Source organism: Callorhinus ursinus, unplaced genomic scaffold (assembly GCF_003265705.2).
Source record: "Callorhinus ursinus isolate GAN/ISIS: 27379988/994484 unplaced genomic scaffold, GSC_fseal_2.0 scaffold30, whole genome shotgun sequence".
NCBI classification, from domain to species: domain Eukaryota; kingdom Metazoa; phylum Chordata; class Mammalia; order Carnivora; family Otariidae; genus Callorhinus; species Callorhinus ursinus.
In genome coordinates, this window is record NW_027397092.1 from 1,572,388 (window position 1) to 1,597,892 (window position 25,505).

Sequence of the window (25,505 nt, forward strand, 5' to 3'; positions counted from 1 at the left end):
TGACCATAAACTACCAAGTAGGTATTTTTTGAAACAAGCACACCATCAAAGCATTAAGACAGCATCAACCAAGTATGAAGAGTTAATACGAGGAGTGCCCAGGTGGCTCAGTCAGTTGAGCATCAGACTCTCGGTTTCGGCTCAGATCATGACCTCAGGGTCGTGGGAGTCCCACGTCGGGCTCCGTGCTCAGCAGGGAATCTCCTTTAGATTCTCTCTCTCTCTCCCTCTCTGCCCCCAGCCTTCCCTCCCCCCTGTACCCCGCTCTCTCTCTCAAATAAATAAAATCTTAAGAGTCAATACAAATGCGCTTGTATTTGGTGCAAATTTAATTTTATTAAACCTTACAATGAATGTTGTGGCGTATCATTTTCCATTATGTGACAATTTATTGGCTGGCATCTGAATACAGTACTTCTGAAAAATACACAATGGGGAGTGACAAAAGGGAGGAACTAGTTGTTTAGTGATATATATATGAAGGCGGGGGGGGGAAAAGAAAAGAAAAATGAAAAAAGGATGACGACCAATTAGTCTCTTCAGGATCTAACTCTAAAATGGTTAAATTCCAAGCAATAACGCTGCTGTCGCAGTATGCAAAAATACGTTATTATCATCTCGTCTGGCCCCCACAATTCTGATAATTACAAGGATCATTTTACCTGTAAAAGTGAACCTAAGGTTTCAGCTGGGTGATTTAAAGAGCAACCTTTTCGTATAGAATTTAGAGTCTTCCCAAGTCACAGTAGATGGGGGGGGGGTTCTAAAATATTATACATTAAGGGAGTCGCTGTACAAGTCAGCAATCACTTAACTTCAAAATCAGAATGGGCACCAAGTTTATTTTTTGCTGATTTGGGTTTTTTACGCCCCTGTCAGGTTTATGGGTAAGAAAAAGGACTCTTTTTTAAAATCTAGAATCCACTTGTCTTTATAAAGTAGACTGGTATCTAAACTGAGTAAAATGACCATTTCTGTTCCAGGAATGATCAATAGAGGAACATCTAAAATTCAGCAGGCCTTACGAGGCATTTTTACAGAGACATAATCAAAATTTATCAACTCCAGCCTACAAGTAGCTCATTAAGTATTAGAGTACTCAGTATCATGGACGTATTTTAATTCAGTCAACAATAATTTTGAGAATACTTTCTGACAAAGGCCTTAACAGTGTCTGAGGTCACGTTTATTAACCAACCTCCTCCAAAATAAAATCATGGACAATCTTGAGCTATCAAACAATTTGTCAAGAGCTCCTAACAGCGTTTGGGGAGATGGCAAACAGAGGAGAATTGTATCCTAACTGAAATAAGGCATTTTAGTTCTCGAGACTGAAGAACAGTTTTATGCAATCAATCTTTAGCGGTGGAAGATACGCCATGTGAAGAAATCCTCAGCTGCCCTGGAGTTGTTGGATTTAGGTTCACCCGTCAGGTAGTGTGAGGTGTGCCTTACCAAACTCTTCTCCCCGCCCACGAAAGGAAGGGGTAATATTAAATCACTGAAAAATCCAGTTGCTCTTTTACCCCCAAATTACTGAGATCTACTAGTGTCGATTTACTGCACATACAGTTTCCTTTAAAAAAAAAAAAAAAAAAAAAAGCTCATGCATACGTACCACAAGGTTAGAGGCAAATGATTTCAAAATGTTGATGTCTGCTATTTCTAGAATGTGTGTCTAAATCACAAACGGGTTAATCTATGTGGTAGCTCAAACGTTCCACCAAATTTGCCCATGGTAAAGACGGGTTTTAAAGCCTCTTCATCCAAAGGCTGGAGAGCGACCATGACCCGTTATCTCCCATTCACCCTTTTCGACGGTGAAATTCCATTCCCAACCTAGTAAAATAAGTGTATCTTTTAAAAAAGAAATTAAACCTCAATTACTTAACCAGAAAGTAAGTCTAATGCTTTTTATATTTACTACTATTCATCACGAGTTTTTGTTTTGTTTTGTTTACTGAATAAAGATGAAATAAATCTAAGCTGATTCTTTGCAGTGATGACTCTGTAAATACCATGACATCAACCCTCAGGATAAAATGCGAGCAAAAACCCAAGTGGATCCAGCTCATTCAACTCACAGGTACACTTGAATTTTTTTTTTTCCTCAAACAAATAAGGAGCTTTTTATTCAGAACAATTTCATTAAGACATTTGCAGGGCAAATGTGCCATCATAAATTTTATTCTGAATAACAATAAAGTGCTGAAGGATAATTACCTGAATCTTTTTTTTTTTAGTACTTTTCACTTGATCTTTTCTTAAAAGAGCCCTTTCTGTGGCATTAGAGAAGCTGTGTGGAAGAAAAAAACCAAACCAAACCAATAACAAAACAAAACAAAAAACCATACAGAAAGAAAAGCAGAGCAAAGCTAACTTCCAGTAAGGGGACAGGAAGCACTGCAACCTTTTGTGTTTATTAACTAGGGTGCCGAATAACTGAGACCAAAGTAATTCATGCAAGTTATCTTGAAAGGAAGGACACTGTTACTGACCTTGGATACTATGGCAGTAAATTGCATACAAAAATACCTTAATTATCCTAGATGCCTAGATCGGGCTCAGCAAGCATCATGCCCCTGACATGCTGTAGCTCTTTTTGTAACTAAAAGTGATCAATCGCTGAACAGTTCAACGGGACTCATTAAAGCTGTGTGATCAACTTTGAGGTTAAATTGAAGCAAATTCTCTAACACCTAATCACATCATCAGCACAAGCAGGACAACGCTATAGCAGCATGAAAGGTGGGTCACTTTGTAGATTCTTCCTTTTACTGCATGATATATTAAGATGACAGACCTAAATTTCAACTGGGTTAATGAGTTAGAAAAGATCTGTTTCCCAAATTTAGCACACAATAATTTCAGTGGATTGGAGAGAAAAACCTCAGAAGAAGAAGAAGAAAAACCAAACAAACAGAAAAGCCTGAGCTCAGGTAGCTAAGCTGTAGCTCTAAAAAATTGTCATGCTACAAGAGTACTACTTTCAAAAAAATGAACTTTGTAACAAACGTAACAGTGTTTTGAATTGAAGTTGACCAACTGCTGCATAGAAAAATGTGCTAACATACAACAGTCAAGTTTAAGCCGGTGCATAGAGGAGATAAAGCACTTATGGTAATTGCAAATGGTAACAGGTCCATAAAGGGTGTACAACCTAGCATGGGTCCGTAAGGGGGAAAAAACCGGTAAGTAGAAATAGGAAATAAACCAAGTGGAAAGAGGGAAGAAGCTTAGACAAGAGAAGGAAGAAGCGGGGGGGGGGAGGGGAGAAAGAAAGAAAGACCTTCAATTGTATAAAATTCACAAACCAGTAAAGTATAAAGACACCACTGAGAAACGGTGACCTCTGTCCCAAACACCCAACAGCAAACAGAACTGGAACAGATAAGCCTTTGGCAGACAATTTTAGAAATTCGAATAGGACATTACATTTCTCAATAATTCACAAACAATATATTATATGGTATATTTATATTAAATACTGGGAAACCAATCCTGGAAAGTTGATGCTTCTAATGCTTTAGCCAATGACAGCACGAGGACATCAAGCTAAGTGAATGCTGGTGTTCTCACAACAGTGCTCACGTATGAGGCAACTGTCAGCGATCCGTGCTTTCAAGAGTGCGACGCGACAGTCAGATTATCATCTGTGAAGTGAAACAAAGGTCTCTAGCTTTTCTGGGATATGCCCTTTATAATATATTCTATGATTCACAATGACACGAGCAGCAAGACACTGCAGGGTGGTATGATTTATGGGCTGGATCAAATTTTTAGCAATTTCCTTCTCATCCAGCAAGTCACTAGCAGTCTGCTTGTGCAAGTTTGTGGCATCAAAATGTGCACCTGATTTGATAAGGAGATTCATGATGTCGGGATGGTTGTTCAGAGCAGCGACGTGCAGGGGGCTGTTGTCGTCGGAGTCTCTGACGTTCACGTCGGCGCCACACTCGATCAGTATGGCCGTGACTTGCAGGGACGGGAATTTACACACGGGGTACCGCCCTACACAGGTGGTATTCTTGTCCACGGCCAGATGAAGCGGGCTGAAGTTGTTCTTCCCCCTTGGATGCAGCTTAAGAAACCTGTAGATAGTCTGCTTTTTGAAATGGTCCTGTTCTAGAGTACAAGGAACTTTTTCTAACAAGCAAATCAAGTGCAAAATAATGGAAAGAGCTTTATTTAACTGTAACGGGTCAGCCGGACACTGAGTTTGTTTGATAGCTCGCTCTATTTCAAGGACACTTTTGCACAGGATGCCCATAAGATCGTCAAATGTAACGGTGGTGCCCAGCAGGCCTTTAGCCCTATCTTGGAGCATAAACGAGAACAGTTCTGCAAAAGATAACAAGCTGCTGGCAGTCATGGGGCTTAAAGGATCCAAATTGTTCTGCTGCATATCCAAAGCATACTTCCAGAGGTTGATGCATCGTTTGAAATTTCCAGAGTCTGCATAGACAGCGCCTCTGTATCGAATATAATAAGAGGTATCAGGATGAGAAGGACCAAGAATACGTTCTCTAATTAATAGGGCCTGCATTCTCATCTCATCAGGGTCAGCGATAAGGCCTTCTAGTTCTTCTGCACTGTTCACCTCCTTGGCATAATCATAAGCCATTATTAGCGTCTGTGGTACCGGTTTGCTAATTATATTAGTCCTATCACTGTACCTCATGTTCATTGCCTTTTTCCAGTATTTCAAGGCCCCAAGCAGATCTCTCTTTTTGTCTACAAATGTAGCTCCCAGAAGCTCTAGAGCATTGATCCGTTCTGTCTTGCTGGTCTGTGCATGGTGAGTCAGAAAATCCACAATATTTGTGTGACCAGTAACACTCGCTGAGAGAAGGGGAGTCATCCCATAACCATCCTTTTCCATCTTGGCACAATACATAAGAAGCATCTTCATGATGTCCAAACTCCCAGATTCTGCGCAATCATGCAATGCAGTATTACCTTAAGGAGAGGAAAAAAAGAGATAACATATTTTGAGGGACCAGGAGACAATGCAGTACATGTACGTAGCCTAGGAACCTCACGAAAAGCCGGCGGCTCCAGGCGGACCTTAATGGGACACACTTTAACTTGAATATAAATGAGGAAAGAAAACAATCCTCGGCACTTAAAACTAGTGCGACCCACTGCAGGGGTTAAATAAATACTTGTTAAGTTTGTTGAATAAATGACCAAATTAGGCATGAAAAGATCATCAAAGTCACTAATGAAATTCAAAATGAATCCACAGCCTCTTGGGTTTTTTCAATAGCATTTGCAAGTGCATATTCTATGACTAAAAAGCGATGAAATGCAATTAACCAGCTAGTCAGCTCTGCAGCCAGTCACTTAAACTTTCTGGGTCAGCTTCCACATTTATAAGCGAGAAATCTAATCTAGAACATCTAAGATTCTCCAGTTTGAGTCTAACAGGAGTCAGAAATTATTTTTTCCATATTTCTGATTGCCAAATAAACTTCAGCTGTCTTAGTCAAAATTCTCGGTGACAAAGTACTTTTCCTCAGAAAGCTCCCAGGAGAAAAACAAGTCCAGTAAAATGTGAAAAAACACGTGGGTGGTTCAACTGGAAATTTAAAAGGAGCCATCTGAAGTGTCCTTTTGTAAGGGATTATTTCCCATTGTAATTTAATTTTTAAATATTCTCTGAAGATGTACTAAATGTTCCAATGCTGTCTTGTTCTTCCCACACGTGGATTCAAATGGACAACAGACACCGGCACATCTGGAAAAGCCCGTATGCACCATATGAAGACATGACAGCCACACAGGTATTTTAGCGGCCAAAGTTTAATGCCAAACATCTCACTACTTATCATAACAAAAATTGCCACACGGACCTTTGATATTTACCTACGGTGTTTACAGAAAACTTCCACAGTGAGTCACTGGAGGCGCAGGTGCAGCGAAGAGTTACGGGAGCTGGTGACTGGTGACACCGGTAGGTATCCTTAGAAAGAGCTGCCTGCCCAGGGCCGGCCCTTGGCTGACATTGGAGAACTCGCCTGTTCAGAAAACTTGCCCTCCACGGTAAGGGGGGCTCACTGTCTGTATGAACAATACAGTTTGTGCCGAATACCTGCTTTCTTTCTGGGAGTCTGGAATTTGGGGTATCTCAGGAAAGGGTGCCTCCGTGAACGGCATCCAATAAAAACCCTGGGCTCCAAGTCTCCTAATGGGTTTCCCTGGGCAGAAACTGCTCTGTGTCCCCTGTTATGAGGAGACGGCATAAAAAGGCCTGCACACAAGATTCCTCTAGGCCCCCACCTGTGCCTTTCCCCTTTAGGATCCAGCCACACGTCCTTATCACACCACTGTAATAAATGTTAGCCATGATTACCATTCTATGCTGACTCACCTCCAGATACGGGGAAGGCCTTGGGGGACTCCTGACACAGCATGGATATTGGAAAGTAGTTTAAACCTGAACCCTTCCCATAACAAATCTGTAACTAAAATTCGAAAGAGCCAGTTATTACACACTTGGACTTGAATCTCTCCACAGGTTCATCCTGTTTAGTCTTCCATGACACCTACAGGAAGTACATGATTACCTGCATACATTTATTCTGACTCAGGATTTCAAAGGTCTATAATGGAATGGTGTCTGATGGAATGTTTTAGCAATGTGTCTGTAACCAAGCACTGAGAGAGCCCGGAACTGCTGCCTACTAATACTAATGTTCATTCGTTCACAGTAATTTCAAGTAAACAGAGCTATTACTAAATGTATTTTTAAGATTAAGAATTTCAGATTAAGAATCTGAATTCTAAAAGAATCTGAAATCTAAAATCTTTCAGATTAAGAATCGCTTTTCCTCTAAGAAAGAGACAATATAAGAGAAACAGGAGGTTTAGATGGCATTCTTCTCCCTTTGGTCACATAAAATCAAGAGTAAGAATGCAAGAGAAGCCAGTTTTTTAATTAACCGAACTGCTGTATCAGAATACACCAAACACGGTGGGGGTGGGGTGGGGAATGTTTTGTTTTGTTTTGTTTTGTTTTAATAAAAAAACCTATAGAATAGTTTCACATCTAGTAATGGCAGAAGTGATATGATCACCCTCCCCGGTAATAACTTAAAAAGCTGAAAAATTTATTTTTAAAAATCTGTTTGCTAGCATGTAAAGAGCTAAAAAGAGGACAACATCCAGAAGAAGAAAGAAAATCAGAGAGGTCCAGAATTTAGGGAAGCTTCCCCCATGGCCTCTTCTGATTCTGGAAGCAGCAGTGAAAACACTTGAGTGGACCTTCTGACAGCTGAGCAGGGCTGGAAGAAAAAACTAGAGTCCAGAACCCACGAAGAGGGGACCCTGAAACCGCCCACACACTCTTGAGTTAAAGCTCAGAAGGGCTGCACCGCGTACTTAAAGACAAACTACAAACAGACCAGCAATTGGAGGAACCAAAATCCAATTTAAGATCATGTCAACACTGAACTAAGGAAATTCAGGATTGCTAGTGAAAGCAGTCAAAAGCCAAAAGCAAATACAAATACCATTTACAGAAAATATTATCTAGATACTATCTATTTACTAGGGCCCAAATTAGTTTTCATATTCTTTATATCTAATGTTTGGTATCCAATCAAAGGAACCGCAACACAAAACCAAAGGAAATAAGAGCTGATGGAAAAGCCCAACAGAAGATCCTGCTCACACAGTCATCAGACACAGACTTTAAAACAGTAATTATGCTGAGCAAAGTAAGAGAGATTAAAAAACAATTCTGAGAATTAGACAGAAAACTGGAAACTACAAAAAGGAACAAGATGGATGTTCTAGAACTGAAAACCTCAGTGGGTGGCTTTCCAAGCAGATTACGCATAGCTGAACAGAGAAGGAGTGACTGGAAAAATCAGTGAGATGAAAACACAAAGAAAGAAGCATGGGGGTGACAGGCTGGCAAAGTGGAGACACTGAGAGACCGAGGGAACGACATCAGAGGGTTAACACTCTTAAAGCCAGAATTCTAGAGGAAAAAAACGGGCCCAAAGCAATACATAAAAAGATAAAGTCTGAGAATTTTCTGAAGCTGGTAAAGTATTATAAACGTAGTAAGTCTTAGAAACACCAAGAAATTGAAATACAAAGAAAGTTCCCCAGAGGCACACTCCAGCGAAACTGCTGAGCACTCAGGCAAAGAGAAAAATTTCACAAACAAGGAAAAGGTGGAAATGACCTGCACAAGCGCAAGAGTTCGGCTGACGGCAAAGCTCTCACCAGGAACAGGAAGCCGGAGGACAACAGAATGGTATCTGTATCTTGAAAGCACTCAAGGAAAATAACTGCCAACTGAGAATTTTATACCCAGAGCAAGAATCAGTGTGAATGCAGGGCTGTTTGAGGTGAGAACAGAAAGAGAAAACCCATTATTACTGGCAGACCTAGTACTACAGGGTGTTCTCCAGGCAAAATGAGGATAAGCCACATGGAAGCATAGAGATACAGACATAAGCCTCAACAAAAAGGATAAATTTGGGAGAAATACTGACTTCGAAAATAACAAGTGTCTCGCAGGGCTTGAAATACATACAGAAGTCAAATGTGTGATAGCAAGAGCATAAAAGTAATGAGGGCAATTGGAATTAAAGTATTCTAAAGATTTTTGCATTGCTTCGACAGAGGTAAACTCAGAAATTTACGTTATTCCTTTGATAAGTCGAAGCAGTACAGTAACCACTAAAATAACAGAGGGTATGCATCTTATTACTACATACTCTCTAATACAGAGAGAAAAATGAAGTAAGAAAAAAATAATTCAAATGTAGACAAAAAAAATGAGAGACAAAGAACACAAACCAGGTAGGACAAATAAAAATCGGAAAGTAGGAGAGTAAAACCCAAATATATCAGTAATTACATTAAATGCAAGCAAACTAAACATTCCCATTAAAAGACACAAACTGTCAAACTGAAAATAGAAATATGTAAAACTCAACTACATGCTGCTTACAGGAGACACAACCTTCGGTACAGGGACAGAAAAAGGCTGAAGTGAAAAAAATTATACCCTATGCAAAAAGGAACCCTAAATAAGAAAGCTGTCTGATATTAAGCTATCAGACTAAGGAGACGTTAAGGTAAAAAGCATGGTTAGAGATAAAGGGAAACATTTTACAAGGATATAAAATCCAAAGAACATAAAGATACAGTATTTCCAAATTTGTTTTTACCTAAAAACATAGGTTTGAATTATATAGAGCAAAAATCAACAGAACTCCGAGGAAAATCAGACAAACCCACCAGCACCAGACACTTGAGCCGCCTTTCTCAGGAAGAGAAGAACAAAACCAATATGGGGAGAGAAGATTTGAACACAATGAACAAACTTGATTTAACTGAGGAATATAAAGGAACACTGGACTTAACACCTATAGAATACCATTTTCTTTCAAGGATATAGGAAAGAATACACACACTGACCACATTCTGGCCATAAAGTGAGACTCACAGAAACAGCAAGGGACGGATATCACTGATTATCTTCTAAGTCCACAGTGCAAGTTAGAAATCACTCACACACACCCCCCCACACACCAACAGCAACAACAAAACACTAGAAAAACCTCCACAGATTTGAAAATTTAAATACATACTGCTAAATAACCTATGTGTCAAAGAAGAAACCCCAATGGAAAAACAGAAAATATTTGTAACCGGATGAAAATGAAAACCTTAAGTAACAAATCCTGTGGGATGTGGCTGAAACTGTGCTTCTAGGTGCACCCTAAAAAGAAAGGCTTTAAAAAGATGGCTCAGTTTTCATCTCAAGAAAGTAAAGGAGAAAAACAGTAAATGAGACCCAGAGAAAGTTGAAGCGAATCATAAAAGCAGAGATTAATGGAGAAGAAAAAGGTATCCGGGGCGGGGGCGGGCGCAGAATGGGGAGGAAGGGAGTTAAAATAGCCATTCACTCAATAAATCCAGTTCCGGGGGCGGGGGGGGGGAAAGTATCCATATGTTAGCACACCATTTTTCTCTTTTCCTGAATCTGATGTATTAGCGGTTGCCCCCTCGTAATCTTATATTCATAACTAGGCAAAGCAGAGAAAATACTCTACAAACAAAAAGCAGGGAAACTGGTAGTAAAACAAAAACCCATGTCTCCCAATTGCCACTGCAGTGTACTGTACATTCCTGGGGTCATATTTTAAATGCTAGTCATACTAGAATCTGATGAGTAAGTTCTATCTAATACAAGCCAAACCTCATAATGGAACTCCACCGATCACGTTACTTTCCAACTCAAAACCTTTCATGTTTCCACAGTTGAAAACCTTTAAGATGGCTTTCAAAATTCCACAACACTGATTCTCAAAGCACTATCTGTGTGAGGCAGGAGGGCAAAGAGGAAAAGAAATCCAGAGTTTCAGAAAACGTTATGTGAAGTAAAGCTTAATCTTGGTTAGTGGGAACACACACAAGGTACACTATGAGAAATGGATCTGAAAAGACCGAGATCTTATATTTGCCTACCCTACTTGTCCAGCCTCATTTTTCATGTCCAACGTGAATGCTGCACTGTGAATCTTGCCAGGAGCTGGCCAACTTTTTCTATAAAGCGCTCGATGGTATTTTTAGGTCTTGCAAGCCGTAATGTCCCCGCTGTAACCACTCAACTCTGCCATGGCCAGAAGTAACCGTTGGCAATGCATTCAATGAATGGAGATGGTCTTGTTCTAACAAAACTTGACTTACGGACACTGAAATAGGGCTTTCAGGGCATCTTCATGTGTCATAAAGTATTATTCTTCATTCAATTTTTTTTCCCAACCATTAAAACATAACCTCTTCGCTGTCAGGCAGCACAAAAACAGGAGGTGGACAGGCTTTGACGCCTGGGCCCTAGTTTGCAAACACCTTCTCCGGGACATTGCCAGTACCTGCAGTTCACATGGCGGAGACCCTACTTACACTTCCCGTCACTCCATCCTAAGTGTCCCTCCGGGCACGGGGGACAAGCCTGCTCACTTCAACCTCCACACCTCTGCGCTTCGTTTTTCTGTAATACACTCTTTCTTCTTTACCATTTTAACTTCTTGTCCCTCAAGTTCCAACAGCAACATCAGCCACCTAAAGAGACTTGCTTGTTGATACCACACCAACTTGTCATTTTGAGGCTGCCTGGTGAATAAATGTGTCACTCTTCCTGGTGGGTATTCCTATTACATGAACTAATAAGATATTATGTAATACCTTACAATAGGTACAATGTTACTGCCACAAACATCAGTTTTCTTACCTAAACGGTCTATTCCTAAAGGACACAGATTCTATATATTTCCTTTATATCCCAACTAGCAGTTAGCACACTGCTAAGGTTAAGGTAAGAGCCTTAAATTGTTAATACTTGATTATCAGAAAAAGTGATTCAAACTTAGCTTCTGAGGATAAAATAAGTTTAAAAAGTAAAGTCTTAGGAGAGAGATCGTAACTCCTCTAACAAGTATATGACCATCACACTTTCATGCCCTCAAAGCCCTCAAAAAGTGCTTCTGAATTATAGCCTAGATCTTGACTCCACAAAGTTTAGAAAAGAGAAGCTTCAAAAACAAACAAAAAGCTTAATTTTAAAGCAACTATAATTTTTGTCTCAGGTCCAAGTCTCTCTATATAGATTGCTTTGATGAAGTTGTAATCAGTCCATATACAACTGTTACCTGCTTTTCTCACACATCTTGGTCATTTTCTCCTGGTAAGTGACCAGTACGCAGTCTACATGAACTCCACAGATACTACATCATCATTCTTAATGGCTTTATGGTAGAAGTTCCAGTAAAGAGGCATGTCCACGTTCACATAAACACTTCCCTGGCTGATGGGATATCTGCACTGCTTCAGAATTTTCACTTTTTTAAAATTAATGCCTGGGCGCCTGGGTGGCTCAGTTGGTTAAGCAACTGCCTTCGGCTCAGGTCATGATCCTGGAGTCCCGGGATCGAGTCCCGCATTAGGCTCCCTGCTCAGCAGGGAGTCTGCTTCTCCCTCTGACCCTCTTCCCTCTTGTGTTCTCTATCTCTCATTCTCTCTCTCTCAAATAAATAAATAAAATCTTTAAAATTAATGCCTAAAAACCTATAAGGACAGATAATAGGTGACTGCCAGGGGGTGGATTCTGGGAGAAGAGCTGACTACAAAGGGGCATGAAAAACTTTCTGTTCTATCTTTATTGGACTGCTGGATAAACTACAGAACTTACACAACTATATACTAAAAAGGATGGATTTTATTGTGTATAAATTATACTTCAATAATTAAAGGACAAAAAAATTAATGCCTAATTTAAAACAGAATCACAAGTATGTGAGAGCTTAAGATACATCTCTAATTCATTCCAAAGGAATTAGACAATCTTTTAAAAGATCCACTTTTATAGTATTCTTTCTGGCACTAGAATTAATTTTGAATTTTAATTTATATTACTTCTGTACCTAGGTATATAGGACATTTTTCCATGTCTATTCACAAACTTTATTTTTACAAGTCTATTCATGTTCCAGTTTCTGGAATTATCAGTCTGACTTTATTCATCTTATAAAATGATCATCAGCTATCTGCAGTATTTGCTCTATTAACAGTTTCATTCAAGAGAGCTATGCTTTCAAGATGAAATGCAAGTTCTTGTGAAAACATAAAACAAGGTGAATTTAAAAATCAAGTTACTATGTTCTTGTGGCCAGTGTGTGCTAAGTTACATGCCAAAGACCAATAAAATCATATATAATTTTTGCTAGGTAACATCAGTGATTTAGACTTTTGGTGCATAACATCATATGCCAAATACTACTGAATATTCAACTCAAGCATTTTCCCTCAGTTATGTGCCTCTGTGTTTCCATAATACAATGGAAGATTTGGAATCTCTACCTCATAATGTCTTAATTTTGTACCCTCAGAGTGAGAAAGACAATTAAAAATAGAACACAAAGTTCAAAAATACTACCAGGCATCTCAGATGAAATCAAGGCTATTTAGCACTGAAATATAATTCACCTTTAAAGGAAAAAAAAGGAAGAAAATAAACACTGTATTATACAATTCTCAGTGTCTGACTCAGAACATGTTCATTTGGAGAAAAAATAAAATTTCTGACACTGAATTCATTATGGAAAATTCTCATGATTTCTCAAAAGATATGTTTGTTAAATGGACATTTAAAAATCAAGCTAGGGTGCCTGGGTGGCTCAGTTGGTTAAGCGACTGCCTTCAGCTCAGGTCATGATCCTGGAGTCCCAGGATGGAGCCCCGCATCCGGCTCCCTGCTCAGCGGGAAGCCTGCTTCTCCCTCTCCCACTCCCCCTGCTTGTGTTCCTGCTCTCGCTGTGTCTCTCTCTGCCAAATAAATAAATAAAATCTTTAAAAATAAATAAATAAAAATCAAGCTAATGGTCCTTAAAGTGTTAATTCAGTTAAAGTATTTATACAGAAAGTTAAAATAGTATGATCTAAATATATTAATTTTCAACTATGTAACTTAACCTTGAAATAGTGCTAAGAATAAAAAGTAGCCATATTCGTTGAGATGCTTCGGGGATGGATACTAAGGGAAGGAAATGATGCAAGTGTTCAAGCACAAAAACATGGTCACCAGAGGGGAGGTGGGTGGGGGATGGGGGAAGCAGATGGTAGGGATTAAGCAGTGCACCTGTGATGAGCACCAGGTGATGTTTTTAAAGTGTTGAATCACTGTATTGTACGAATACTACATTGTATGTTTATAATGGAATTAAAATAAAAAACTTAGTAAAACAACAAACAAAAAACATGGTAGTATTTCTCAAGAAGACCTATCTAAAAGTACTAATCTTAGTTGCTGTTAATTCTAAAGAGACCTCTAATCTTTTGATAGCAGGCATATAAAAGATAGGGATTCGTGTAAGTGCCTAACAAAGGGGTAAGATTTTCCTAAAATAAGTAATCCCAAAACATACCAGTATTTTGAGTAATAACTAGTTGGAGCCCTTAGAGTGCCCTCGCTCCAAACCAGATGTTTGGGTTTGACTAAATAATAAGTAAGTGATTGTTTGCATGAGATTGTTACCAATCAACTAACGACTTAAATCATACAAGAACTTCAACACAGAATTTATAAATATCTCAATGTGGGTAAGATTACTTAAGAGTCTCCAGGATTAGAATTAAGTCCGTTTCAAACCACTCCCAATTTCCATTTTTAATGAAACAAAAATGTTCTCACAAGGGCTGTACAATATTTTACAAATACAAATACAAAATGTCTACTATAAAGTGCTTTTTCTAGAAATATCAATTCAACAGATTCTGCTATTTTGTAAAGTCCTCACACGGTTCAAGTTTTGTGTGTGTTTGTTTTAGTCAAATACAGTTGTGCTTCTCAAACTTTAATGTACACAGTCACCAGAGGATCACAGTAAAATGTGGATTCTGATTCAATTGATCTAGGGTGGATCCAAGGGAAGCCTATGCTGCTGGTCTTTGCTACTTTGAGCAGTAAGGAAATAGAGGAAGAATCTTACTTTCTTGTTTGCTATATAGGTATCTGCCATAAAGCTTAATATCTAATAGTTATATCAAGTCATATGAAGATAAGCTGAAAAGAAGGGTTAGGTCACAGCCCTGTTTTACGCCACACAGAAAATGAAACTCCACCATTCCTCTTTACGCTAAATGAAAACATTAGATGTCAGAGCAGGAAAAGGGTGTGCTGCACCACTAGATTACACAGTCTGACCCACAGAAACATTTCTGTCTATGTAGGAAAGGGTATCAGTAAACTCTGCAGTGTTTTCTTAACAATTTTCTTGTTTAAGTCAAATCTAAGTGATCTATAGTTGAATATTTCAAAAATTAGCTTGTAAAATAAAATCCAAGTTGCTGTGACCAATACCATCAAAAGAGTGAAAAAAACAATGTAAACTGGTGCAACCACTGGGGACAAGAGTATGGAGGTTCCTCAGAAAGTTAAAAACAGAAATACCACACAACCCAGTGATTCTGTGTTTACCCAAAGAAAACAAAAACACTAATTCGAAAAGATACATGCAACCCCTATGTTTATGGCAGTATTATGTATAACAGCCAACCTAAGTGTCCACTGACAGATGAACAGATAAAGAAAATGTGTGTGTATATAGACAATGGGTTAATACTCAACTATAAAGAAGAATGAAATCTTGCCATTTGTGACACATGGATGGGCCAAAAGGTATTACGGTACGTGAAGTAAGTCAGACGAGCAAAAAACAAATATATGGTTTCGCCTATATGTGCAATCTAAAAAACCAAATGACCAACCAAACCAAAACAGAAACTCATAAACCACCAGAGGACTGGTGGTTTCCAGAGGCAGGGTGTGAGAGAGGATGGGTGAAACAGGTGAGGGGGATTAATAGGTAAAAACTTCCAGTTATAAAGTAAGTCATAAGGATGAAGAGTACAGCACAGGGAATACAGCCAATAATACTGTAATAACATGGTATGGTGACAGATGGTGACTGCACTCATTATGGTGAGCACTGCATATGTTTAACTCAAATTACTACACTGTATACCTGAAACTAATACAATATTGTGTGTCAACTAGACTTCAATCAAAAGGAAGGAAGGAAAAGAAATGGGAGAGACATTTTATAATCACCTCAGTTTTTACCAAAAAAAATTAAGTTTGTGACCAGTACTCATTTCACTTGTTCCTCTTCTTTTTACTGGTGTATCTGACTCCCTTTCTGTTACTCTTAACTTCCCTTGTTTCCTTGAAGAAAAAAAAAAAACTAAATTTACTTGAAAAAAGAAAGTGAAAGAACAATCTATAGAATGGAAGAAAATATTTGCAAATCATATATCTGATAAAGGACTTGTATTCAGAATATAAAAATTACTCTTACAGCTCAGTAATAAAACAATAACCCAATTTTAAACCGTGCAAACAATATGAAGAGACTTCTCCAAAGAAGATAAACAAATGGCCAATAAGCACATGAAGAGATGCTGAACATCACAGCACTGAAGAAATAAAAACCAAAACCACAATGAGATACCACTTCACACCAAGATGGCTATCTCAAAAAAGAAGAGTAATAACAAATGTTTGTGAGGATGTGGAAAAACTGGAACTCTCCTACACTTCTGACAGGATGTAAAATGGTGCAGTTGAGCTGTTCCTTAAAAGGTTACACAGAGTTGCCATGTGACCCAGCAATTCCACTCCTCCATCTCTGTCCCAGAGAAATGAAAACTTACACGCACACAAGAACTTGTACATGAATATTCGTAACAGCCTTATTCTAAGAGCCAAAAAGGAGAACCGATCCAAATGCCCACTAACTGATAAATGGATAAATGTGGTCTATCTACACAAGGGATTATACAATAAAGAGACTAAAGCAATAAAAAGAAATAAAAGTACTGACACGTGCTACAAAATGAATGAGCCTGGAAAACATCACACTAAGGGAAAGAAGCACACCACAAAAGACCACGTGTTATGCTTCCATTTATTACGAAATGTCCAGAACAGGCAAATGCATAGGGACAGAAAGATTAGCCGCTGCCAAAGGTTACTGCCTCCAGGGTGGGAGAGGAGGGGGAATGAGAGTAAGTACTACTGCCTATGGGTTTTGCAGGGAGGAGGTTGTGGCAAGAGCCACACAACGCTGTGAACATACACTGATGTGAACACTTAAATGGGTGAATGGTATGTGAATTGTGTCTCAAAGAGGTTTTAAAAATCAAAGTACTTGTGTTTCTGGTAGAAGTGTAAGTTTTGACCTTTAGAAGCAGCAATTAAAGGGTCTCTTACTGTAACAGATTTGCTGGAAATGCACAAAAATAATTCTCACCTCTCCTCTTTAGCCTACTGTGCTTGCCATCCATTCTTCTTCAACTTTGTAGCTGGGACTTGTAAGAGGCCCACGTCCAAAGATGGGGAGGGGCCTGCGATTCAACTGCAGAACAATGCTGATCCCAAGTATTTTATTCCTGGAATAACTAAATGGTATGGGTTAAGGGAAGAAGTGAGAAGGGGTAGAGAGAAACACTTCAGGATATCCAAGGAGCACGAGAAGGTTCCTCCACTTAGGATGTTTCCCTTAGCCGTGTATATTCTAACTCTAGAGATACTCAAGGACAGGAGTTCAAAAAAAAGGAATCAGAACAGAATCAAATACAAACTGTGCCAAGGTTACCATGTGCCTTCCTTTCATTAATTGTATAAGGCACTGAGTTCGGAGCATATGGAAATTTAACAACACAGGCCCTTGAAGCTCACAACAAGGTTAAACGCTAAAAACATCTGCATCCAGAGGTTAGATGAATTCTTATGACTCAAAGGGAAATCAGAAAGTGCCTAGGAGATGGGTCCTGACATCTAGCGGAATTTTAAGGCTAAGAGGAACTGAGCTAAGGGATCAGGACTAAAGCAACCAGTATTAGTGTAATTGGGTGAAAATTACACAATGTCAAAACATCAACATTATAATTCAGACTTCATTAAAATTCCCTTTCCGGCCGTTGTTCTTCCCCAAGCGTGGGGGACAAAGGGAAGAAAGATGTTTTTGGCAAATCTGCACCCCCTCCCCCATGACTTCTTTACCCGGGCCTTTCCCCACCTCTATCTTCCACCACATACATTCCTGATGTCTCAATAGCATACGTCTCCAGAATGCCAAGGGCTTCCGGAATTCTGTTTTAAAGAAACAACTGTGTAATCTAGGAAAATCTGATAAAGATGAACTCAGCGAGGGAACCACTCATACCCAATGGTCAATAAGTAAAACAGCCTCTGTCTTAAGTTCGTGCGGCTGAAAGGGCAGGCGAGTTCAGGATCTACTTATTTTCTCCACTTCAGTTCAATTGTGAGTATTCACGTTCACAATCCAATCTCCAGGCCTAGAGGAACACGATGAGTACTTCCCCACTGCACTCAATCTACACACTTTCTACCCTGGGGACACGGAGAAGCGTGCCAGGGGACACAGAGGGAAAAGACGAACACTCACAACTTGCAGGAGCAACCTGATGAGGTGGGATTAAAATGTTAATGAATTCAACCAGTAAGTCATTTAAACATTATTACTAAATCAAAACAAACACAGATACACCACAGAAGAGAAGGAAGTTTTAAGTCCCTCCCTCTAAATCTTGGAAAGTAGGTGTGTGGAGGTTGACCAGCAGCTGAGTAGAACACTGGAAAGTCAAGAAAGAATGGACAACTTCTGCTTCCAACACACAGAAAGTCAAGTATAGTAGAAGAGCTTACTGATAGGACAAGGGTCATTTTCTTTGTCCCTGATCTTAACACCAACCGTTCTTAATTTACAGGGGAGATTTTCTTACCTGAGATTCCTTTGCACTTACAGTGCTTAAAAAAAAAAAAAAATGGGATTTCTTTATTTTTCACATTTTCTTGACTGAAATACATCTATCCCCTAAAATGCCTATACTATGGGAGACAAGTGATATAACATGCCTGGGGTTTGCTTTAAACTACTGCAGAAAACAAAAGGAGAGGAGAGAGAAATATATTTTTTAAAACGTTGGCAAATGTGGATAACTGTTGAAGCAAGGTGATAAGTACACAGTGGTTCGAGTCATATTCTTCTCTCCACTTACACAGAAATTAGAAAATTTCCATAATAAAAAGGCCGATAAATTGCCTGAACTAGCTCTCTCTCCAACCCTTTGAAAGCCAGCTCTACTTATGAGCCTACATGAATTTCTCCCATTTCTGGAGTTCTATCTGTACTGCTCATTTTTCATAGTTATGGTCTTCATTTCTTACTTCACATCTTCATGTATGGATTTATTTCCGTAGTGAAAGAACAACAAAACAGTGCTTGCCATCAGGGAGTTTATAATCCTTTCTCTCTTAAATCCAACCTCTTTCATTCAACAAACTTCATTTACCAAATACCCACTATGAACCAGACACTGTCTAACACCACATGGATACAAACACCAGGCCTCTAGCCTTAAAGAGCTCACAATGTAATAGAATTAGAATGCAGTTAGGTGGGTTCCCCCTGGCAAAAAAATCCCAGTTATTTCTCAGCTGAAAACTTTTCACTAGCTTACCTCTGCACAGAGAATCAAACTCCTTTTCCTAGAAGTCAATGTCCTTTATAATCTAGTCCTGAGTGCCCTTTGGTCCAAATATGCCTACTTTTCCACTTCCTGGATCCTCCAACGTTCTCAATGTGCCTTTCCTTATGCCATTTCCTAAGTAAGCCTTTAAAACTATCAAATGCACTCTACGGATCTGAACCCTGACAATCCTTTCAAGGCCCAGTTCAATGTCTCCATGAAGATCACACTCCTAAAACCCATCAGCAGAGATTCACACTATTCCTTTAGCAGTTAACAAATGCAACGTCCTTATCTTCTCATAAGCCTCCACAATGTCCAACACAATGTCTTGCCTACAGAAAATGCACGGTGATTATCTTATTACCAATTTACCTAATTACCTTTGGGTATTTAAAAAGACTAACCCATGCAGGAGCACAGCCTGCCTCTTAGGGCCAGTCTCCCCAAACCCAACTCAGAGAAGTTCTTCTACTGGTCTGTAGTACTCAAATCACTGCCCAGTGGTATCTGCGTGTAAAAGCAGAACTGAAGGGCTAACGTAACTTTACCAGAGATCCTATTCTGAATCCAACAATAACATTAAAAAAAAAAAAAAAAAGAGAGAGAGGGAAAACAAAGCAAGCCAAAGATGACCGTAACCATGAAGTGCTGAAGTCAATGTGGTGGCTCTATGGGCTTGTCTAATCACTTCTGATTTGGGGTCTACGGTTTTAAATAGCAACCCACTCTCCTGCTGCAAAAATCAACTGCTGTGTTAAACTGGAGACGTATTCCTAAATATCTCAAAGTTTTTCTCCTCTTTGTGAATGCCATGAGAAAACAAAGAACCCACCGTCCCCGCAGGTAATGAGCTGGTCAGTGATTAAGTATTTCCAAGAATCAAATACAAGAAAGCACTCACTGTTGCTGCACTTAGCCTACTATGGTTTAAGTACCTACATTCGAACCTGTCTCTTCCACCGAACCATGAGCTCAAGAGCAAGGAGTCAAGGACTGGAAAGGCTGTCTTACTCAGCTCTGGATATCCTAAAGTCTAACAGCCTGGTACACTGAGGGACTCAGGAAGTGCTCTCTGAGAGAATGAGAGAATGAATTCCACCGTTGGCTAAAACCTGTTCGAAATGCCAACAGCCTGTTAAAAAGTCATGGGGAGAAAAAAGTTAAAATAGTATATTTAAATGCCAACTGCCTGTTAAAAAGTAATGGAATGTAGAAGTCATGTGCATTTGATGTTTAAGTAGACTGAGCATAATCTACTGGTGGTTTCTTCCTTCACAACAATTTCCAACAGCTGACATATACCATTCCCTAAGAAACTATTCCATTTTATCCCAATCTCATCACTCTTTTCTACTACTTCTTGGATAGGGCGAAAATGTGTGTGTGCAGGGGGGGATCCTTTCTTGATGCTCTATCAGATAGACCCTTTGCCAGTGTTCCTGCCTCAGTTTCAGTTGGTTCTTGCTTTTTTATTATGCACCGACCCATAAAAAAAAATCTAGAGCCAGTGAGAGAGTGATTATCAAAGAATGGAAGTTTCGGGATCAGAGTGGGGGAGGGTGCATATACACTTTAATCTGCCCCCAATTTAATTAAGAGTCACTGTCAAAATTAAAAGGGACCATAATAGGTAAAAAGCACTGCACACATACACACACACATATTTACATACATAGATATATGATATATATTTGTAGGTATACAAAATTGACACTATCTGAAAACAGTTTTTGGTATAAAACTGTTTTCTCATGTTACATGTAATTTTTTTGAAAGGCACAAGTACTAGATACTGATACAGGGGGTGGGGTGGAAGGACTCTAAAATTAGATCATTTGACCAAAAACAACTCTAGAATTAGATCATCTGACCACATCCTCACATACAAGGCCGTATGATGATGGTGATAAAAGGAACATTCTTCTGAAAAAGCAAAGGTAATCGAGTTAGATACCTTTCAGTTCATCAGGGGAAAATGATCACAGGAATATGAGCTACTTATAGTACAGTTCTCGCACACATTCTATCTCCAGAAGACTATACAAAGCAACTTTGAAATCCATAAGGGAAACAGTACCACTACTACTCATCTCTCCAGTGACCTAAGAGTTCAAAACAACTTCACTTAAATATGTAAGTTCGACAATCTATATGTTGAATGAATAAAAAGCCCAAAACAAAGAAACAAAAAATCCGACAAGCCTAAACAAACAGCCATCCATACCTTCTAACACTTTCTCTGCTAGTTATGATTTCAAAGCATTCCCGATAATAACATGGTCACATAAACAGTAACTGTTCTCTTAAAAAACAGCATTCTTTCAAGGAATGAATGTTTAAAACAAACAAAAATGTCACGCTGTCTTCTAAGCCAACAACCCACCTCAAAGAGATAATCAGGAACAAATGAAAAAAATGTCTAAGAAAGAAGGTCTACAGAAACATTTTGTCTCCTACTGAAAAACCAGAAGCAACAGAAAACTCCATTAGGAGAGTAGGCAGCTTGAAATTAAAGGGCTGTAATTAATGCCATTAAAGATATTACTGATTAAGCTAAAAAAAAGGTTAGAAAAGAGCATATAAAATAAAATTACATACATCTATGTATATAATAAATTCAGAAATATCTTTGGGACGATTATCTCTTAAGTGGCATTTTGTGAGATTTTTATATTTTCTCTGAAAAAAAAAATTTACAGAAAATCACAATGAGCCTGCATCATTTTATATCAAACCTTTCAAAAAAAAAAAAAAGACCATACTAATTTCAGTAAAATCTGTCCAATAACTACGTACTGTCCCATAATGGTGTGGTTTAGCCTCCCTGAAAGGCAATCAGACACCATGACAATGATAAATGCACACTTTGATTCAGCAATCCCACTTACAGGTATCTATCCTACAGCTATTCTCACCCAAGTGTGCAAAGACACACTTTTGTTCAAGAATATTTACAGAAGCACTGCTTGCACTGGATGTGACCTAACTGTCCATCAACAGGGCCTAGATAAATTATGTAGATTCATACAATGAAATACTGTGCAGCCGCCACACAGAATGAGGCAGTTCTGTGTGTTGGAGTTGAATGACATCCAAGATAATTTAAGGTTTAAAAAAAAAACAAAACAAAAAACCAGTATGTATCAACTAACAGAAGGGAAAGGGGAAGGAAGAGACATAGACAAGTGTACCTGTGTTTGCACAGACCATCTCCAGGACACACAAAACCCCGTAAATAGCGCTTATAAATAGTAGCTTGCCAGTGGGCTGGAGGTCTAGAAATCAGGGGTGGTAAGATTTTTTCATTGTGAACATGGTCAATCAATTTGAATTGTTTGAATTTTCTTTTTTTACATACAGGTAGGCTACTTTTAACAGTTTTGTTTTTTTTTTAAATGGGGCAGCAAATTACTTTGCTGTTGTATAAATAAATATGAAGGGGAAAAAAGGGTTTCCAAGTATCAAAATATGTGACCAAAACAGCTGTTTTTAAAAGTCTCAAAAACAAAATTCTCAACTATCATTTTCTGCTTTAGGCTTATTACAATCCCTGAAAATTACACCCAACAGTAAACCTGAGCTCTTCTTTTGGACAAAGGTGTTTACACTGTTGCTAGCCAACAAATCCAAGTCTGTCTAACCTAGTCCTTGTTTTGCTCTCAGGATTGCAGCAGTTTTTAAAATCTCTTTTCTCTCTTGCTATTTTTAATACATGTTCTATGTGAAAGGTTTTTCTATTGGCCACACAATAAACAGAGAATAAGGGAACAGATTTTCTCCTTTTCAACTGGTATTAATCCTTCCAGGTCAGTGTGGCCTGGCCTTCCCCGACAGAATAACAAACGAAATGCCTAGCTAAGTCACATAAGACAATGACTCACTAAATATAGTAGTTTCTACTCCACCGCTGTTCTTAAAAAAACAAAACAAAACAAAAAAACACCAAAGCTGAGAAAAAAACATTACATTGAAGTATATTCTCAAGTGGATTCAATGCAAGCCTAAGGGCTCAGATCAACTGCCACTAACATCCCCTGTAACTCTGGGGAACCCAGGGATTGGAAAGGACTCCAAATCAGGGACAGAAAATGCCCCTTAACATCGTGACTGAGGTCTTTGTATCACACTTGTTCAACATATTCTCAAATACCGGAGACACGACCAACAAGGGTATGCTGGAAGGGACGCCTCATCAAAACAGGTCTGTCAGTGTTGGCTGACTCAGCAGCCACTGGTTAAAGTTAGGTACCAGACTTCCTGAAAATAATGATAAACACTTAGAAAGCAGAAATGAAGAAGGTGAACTCACCTTTAACGCTTTTTCTATTAACATCTGCCCCCTTTTCAAGTAAATACTGAGCAATCTCTTTGTGTCCTTTGTAACACGAAATCATCAAGCACGTATGCCCATGTCGGTTGGAAACTTCCAAGTCAGCTTTGTGTTCCACAAGGTACTTCACTATTTCCAAATGGCCATCGAAACAGGCAGCTCGAAGAGGAGTGGAATTGGTTAAAGTTGTGTTGTTGACAGATGCTCCATGATTTAACAAAGACTGCACCACCTTCAGATGTCCCGCGGCAGAGGCGGCCCACAGCGGGGGAGCCCCCTCGATGGTTTCGCCGTCAAAATTGACCGAGCCCCCCACTTCTATGGAGGCACTGCACTGCTCTAGGAGGAACTCCACCATGTCAAGGTGCCCATACCTGGCGGCCATCAGGAGTGGCGTGGCTCCATTTGTTTTCTCAGAGATCAAGGAGGAAACCTCCTCTTTGGATTTGCTTGCCAACAACTTGGTGAGAAGCCGGAGTTTGCCATCCCGAGCTGCGTTAAAGACTGCTGTCTTTAGATCCATTTATGTCCAGTTGAGAGGCTGCGCTTTTCTTTACCCTTCAAAGCAAAACTCCCCAGCTTAACTCTATCGACACAGGCAAGAGTTACAGGAACCAAAGTTCAATGTTAATCACTGCACCTCAAACGGATATAAAACCACGGAGAGTCTGTTGTCTTGCTGCCTTCCAACATCTGACAACCGGAGCACCGAACTAGAAAAAGGAAAAGGCAAAGTAGCAGTTTTGAATTTCCCAGAGGTAAAGGCAAAAACACTATCTAGGTTTTCTTAATTTCTACTCCTAGGCGGCGGGGGTTGGCGGGGGGCGGCATACTTTAGGGACTACTCAAGCCACCCAAACACGGTGGGAAAGAATACAAAAAGGTGCACACCGACCCCAAACGTTTTGGTGGCAGGCCGTTTCTTTTCTGTACACGGTAAACTGAAACACTACAGGCAACTGGTTTTCTCGCCTCCCTAACCAGCCTAGCTTTGTTCTAGTTTTTGCTTTGCACACGCCCAGGGAGAGTACAACCGAAAGAGGCAAGAGACGCGCGGGTTCAGAAATGTTTCTCTCTCTCCCATCTGCAGAGAGCGAGCCAAGGGCGCGAAGGCCTCGCGGTGCCCAGAATGGGTTTCGAGAAGGAACAAAAAGGTCGGACACAGCAAACCGCGGCCAGCTAACGCCAAAGCCCTCGCCCTAAAGCTTCTCTTTCCTTTAAAACTACTCGAGGCTCTCAGGAAATCCGGCCGCCTTGTAGCGAACTTCGCCCGCCCCATTTTGATGCCCCCCCCCGCCCCCTCCCCGCCAGGGATCGCAGGTTCCTCCGACCACCGTCGCCCCCTCCATAACCTTCACCGCCACCTTCGCCAGACCCGGGCGGTCCCTCCCCGAGCGACCACGACCCCTGCCCGGGCGGCCGCCGAGCCTGGGGCCTCCAGCCCTGCGGCCGCCTTCCTCTGCCGGGGGCTCCCTCCTTCCCCTTCCCGCCAGGGCCTCCCCGCGGGCGCCTCAGGCCGCAGCCCGGGCTCCGGCGGGCCCCCCGCCGCCGCCACTACCTGCCCGGGGGCTGGTCCTCTCCGCCGCCGCTGGCCGCTCGGGCTCGGGCCGCCCCCCTTAAATGGAAACCGTTGTCCGCGCCGCCGCCCGGGCCGGCCTGCTCCGCCTGCAGCCGCACAGCTCCTCCATGCCCCGCGCCCCACAGGAATGAATCCGGCCGCGCCGTTCGCCCCGCCCCGCCACGCCGAGCCGCCTCCCGCCCTCCCTGTCTGCGCGGGCTACAGCAGCTGCAGCGGATGCCGCGGCGGATGGTGTAATGGGCTGCGGGCCGGGGGCCGGACAAGCCTGAGCGAGGTTTCACATCACTGACGCGGCAGCCGCGCCATTGGGCCGGGGGAGGGCGGCGGTCGCCGCGAGCAACCGCGTAGGGGCGGGGCGGGGCGGGGCCGCAGGGGGCGGGGCCGCGAGCCCGGCGGAGGACGCACCAGCGTGAGGCACGCCGCGGGGCGGGGCGCCCCGAGGGGGCGGGGCCACGCCGCAAACGGGGCGACCCGGGTCCGTGGCGGTGGCGGTGCGAGTATCTCGCGGGCTTCTCC

The 25,505-nt window shown here is 40.8% G+C and overlaps 1 protein-coding gene across 1 annotated transcript; it reads right to left on the minus strand.

Annotated features, from left to right (window-relative positions):
• Positions 1-311: 311 nt before the first annotated feature.
• Positions 312-25,295, minus strand: FEM1C (fem-1 homolog C). Its single transcript, XM_025860802.2, has 3 exons — positions 24,969-25,295; positions 23,390-24,123; positions 312-4,959 (listed from the first exon to the last, which is right to left on the minus strand). The coding sequence occupies exons 2-3, from the start codon at positions 23,931-23,933 to the stop codon at positions 3,650-3,652; spliced, it is 1,854 nt and encodes a 617-aa protein (XP_025716587.1). The 5' UTR covers positions 23,934-24,123; positions 24,969-25,295; the 3' UTR covers positions 312-3,649.
• Positions 25,296-25,505: the final 210 nt, after the last annotated feature.

Excerpts from the sequence above, each read along its gene's own strand:
- FEM1C (XM_025860802.2), bottom strand. The coding sequence starts at position 23,933 with ATGGATCTAAAGACAGCAGTCTTTAACGCAGCTCGGGATGGCAAACTC. Across the intron at positions 4,960-23,389 it reads TAATAGAAAAAGCGTTAAAG|GTAATACTGCATTGCATGAT; the intron begins GTGAGTTCACCT and ends CCTCTCCTTAAG.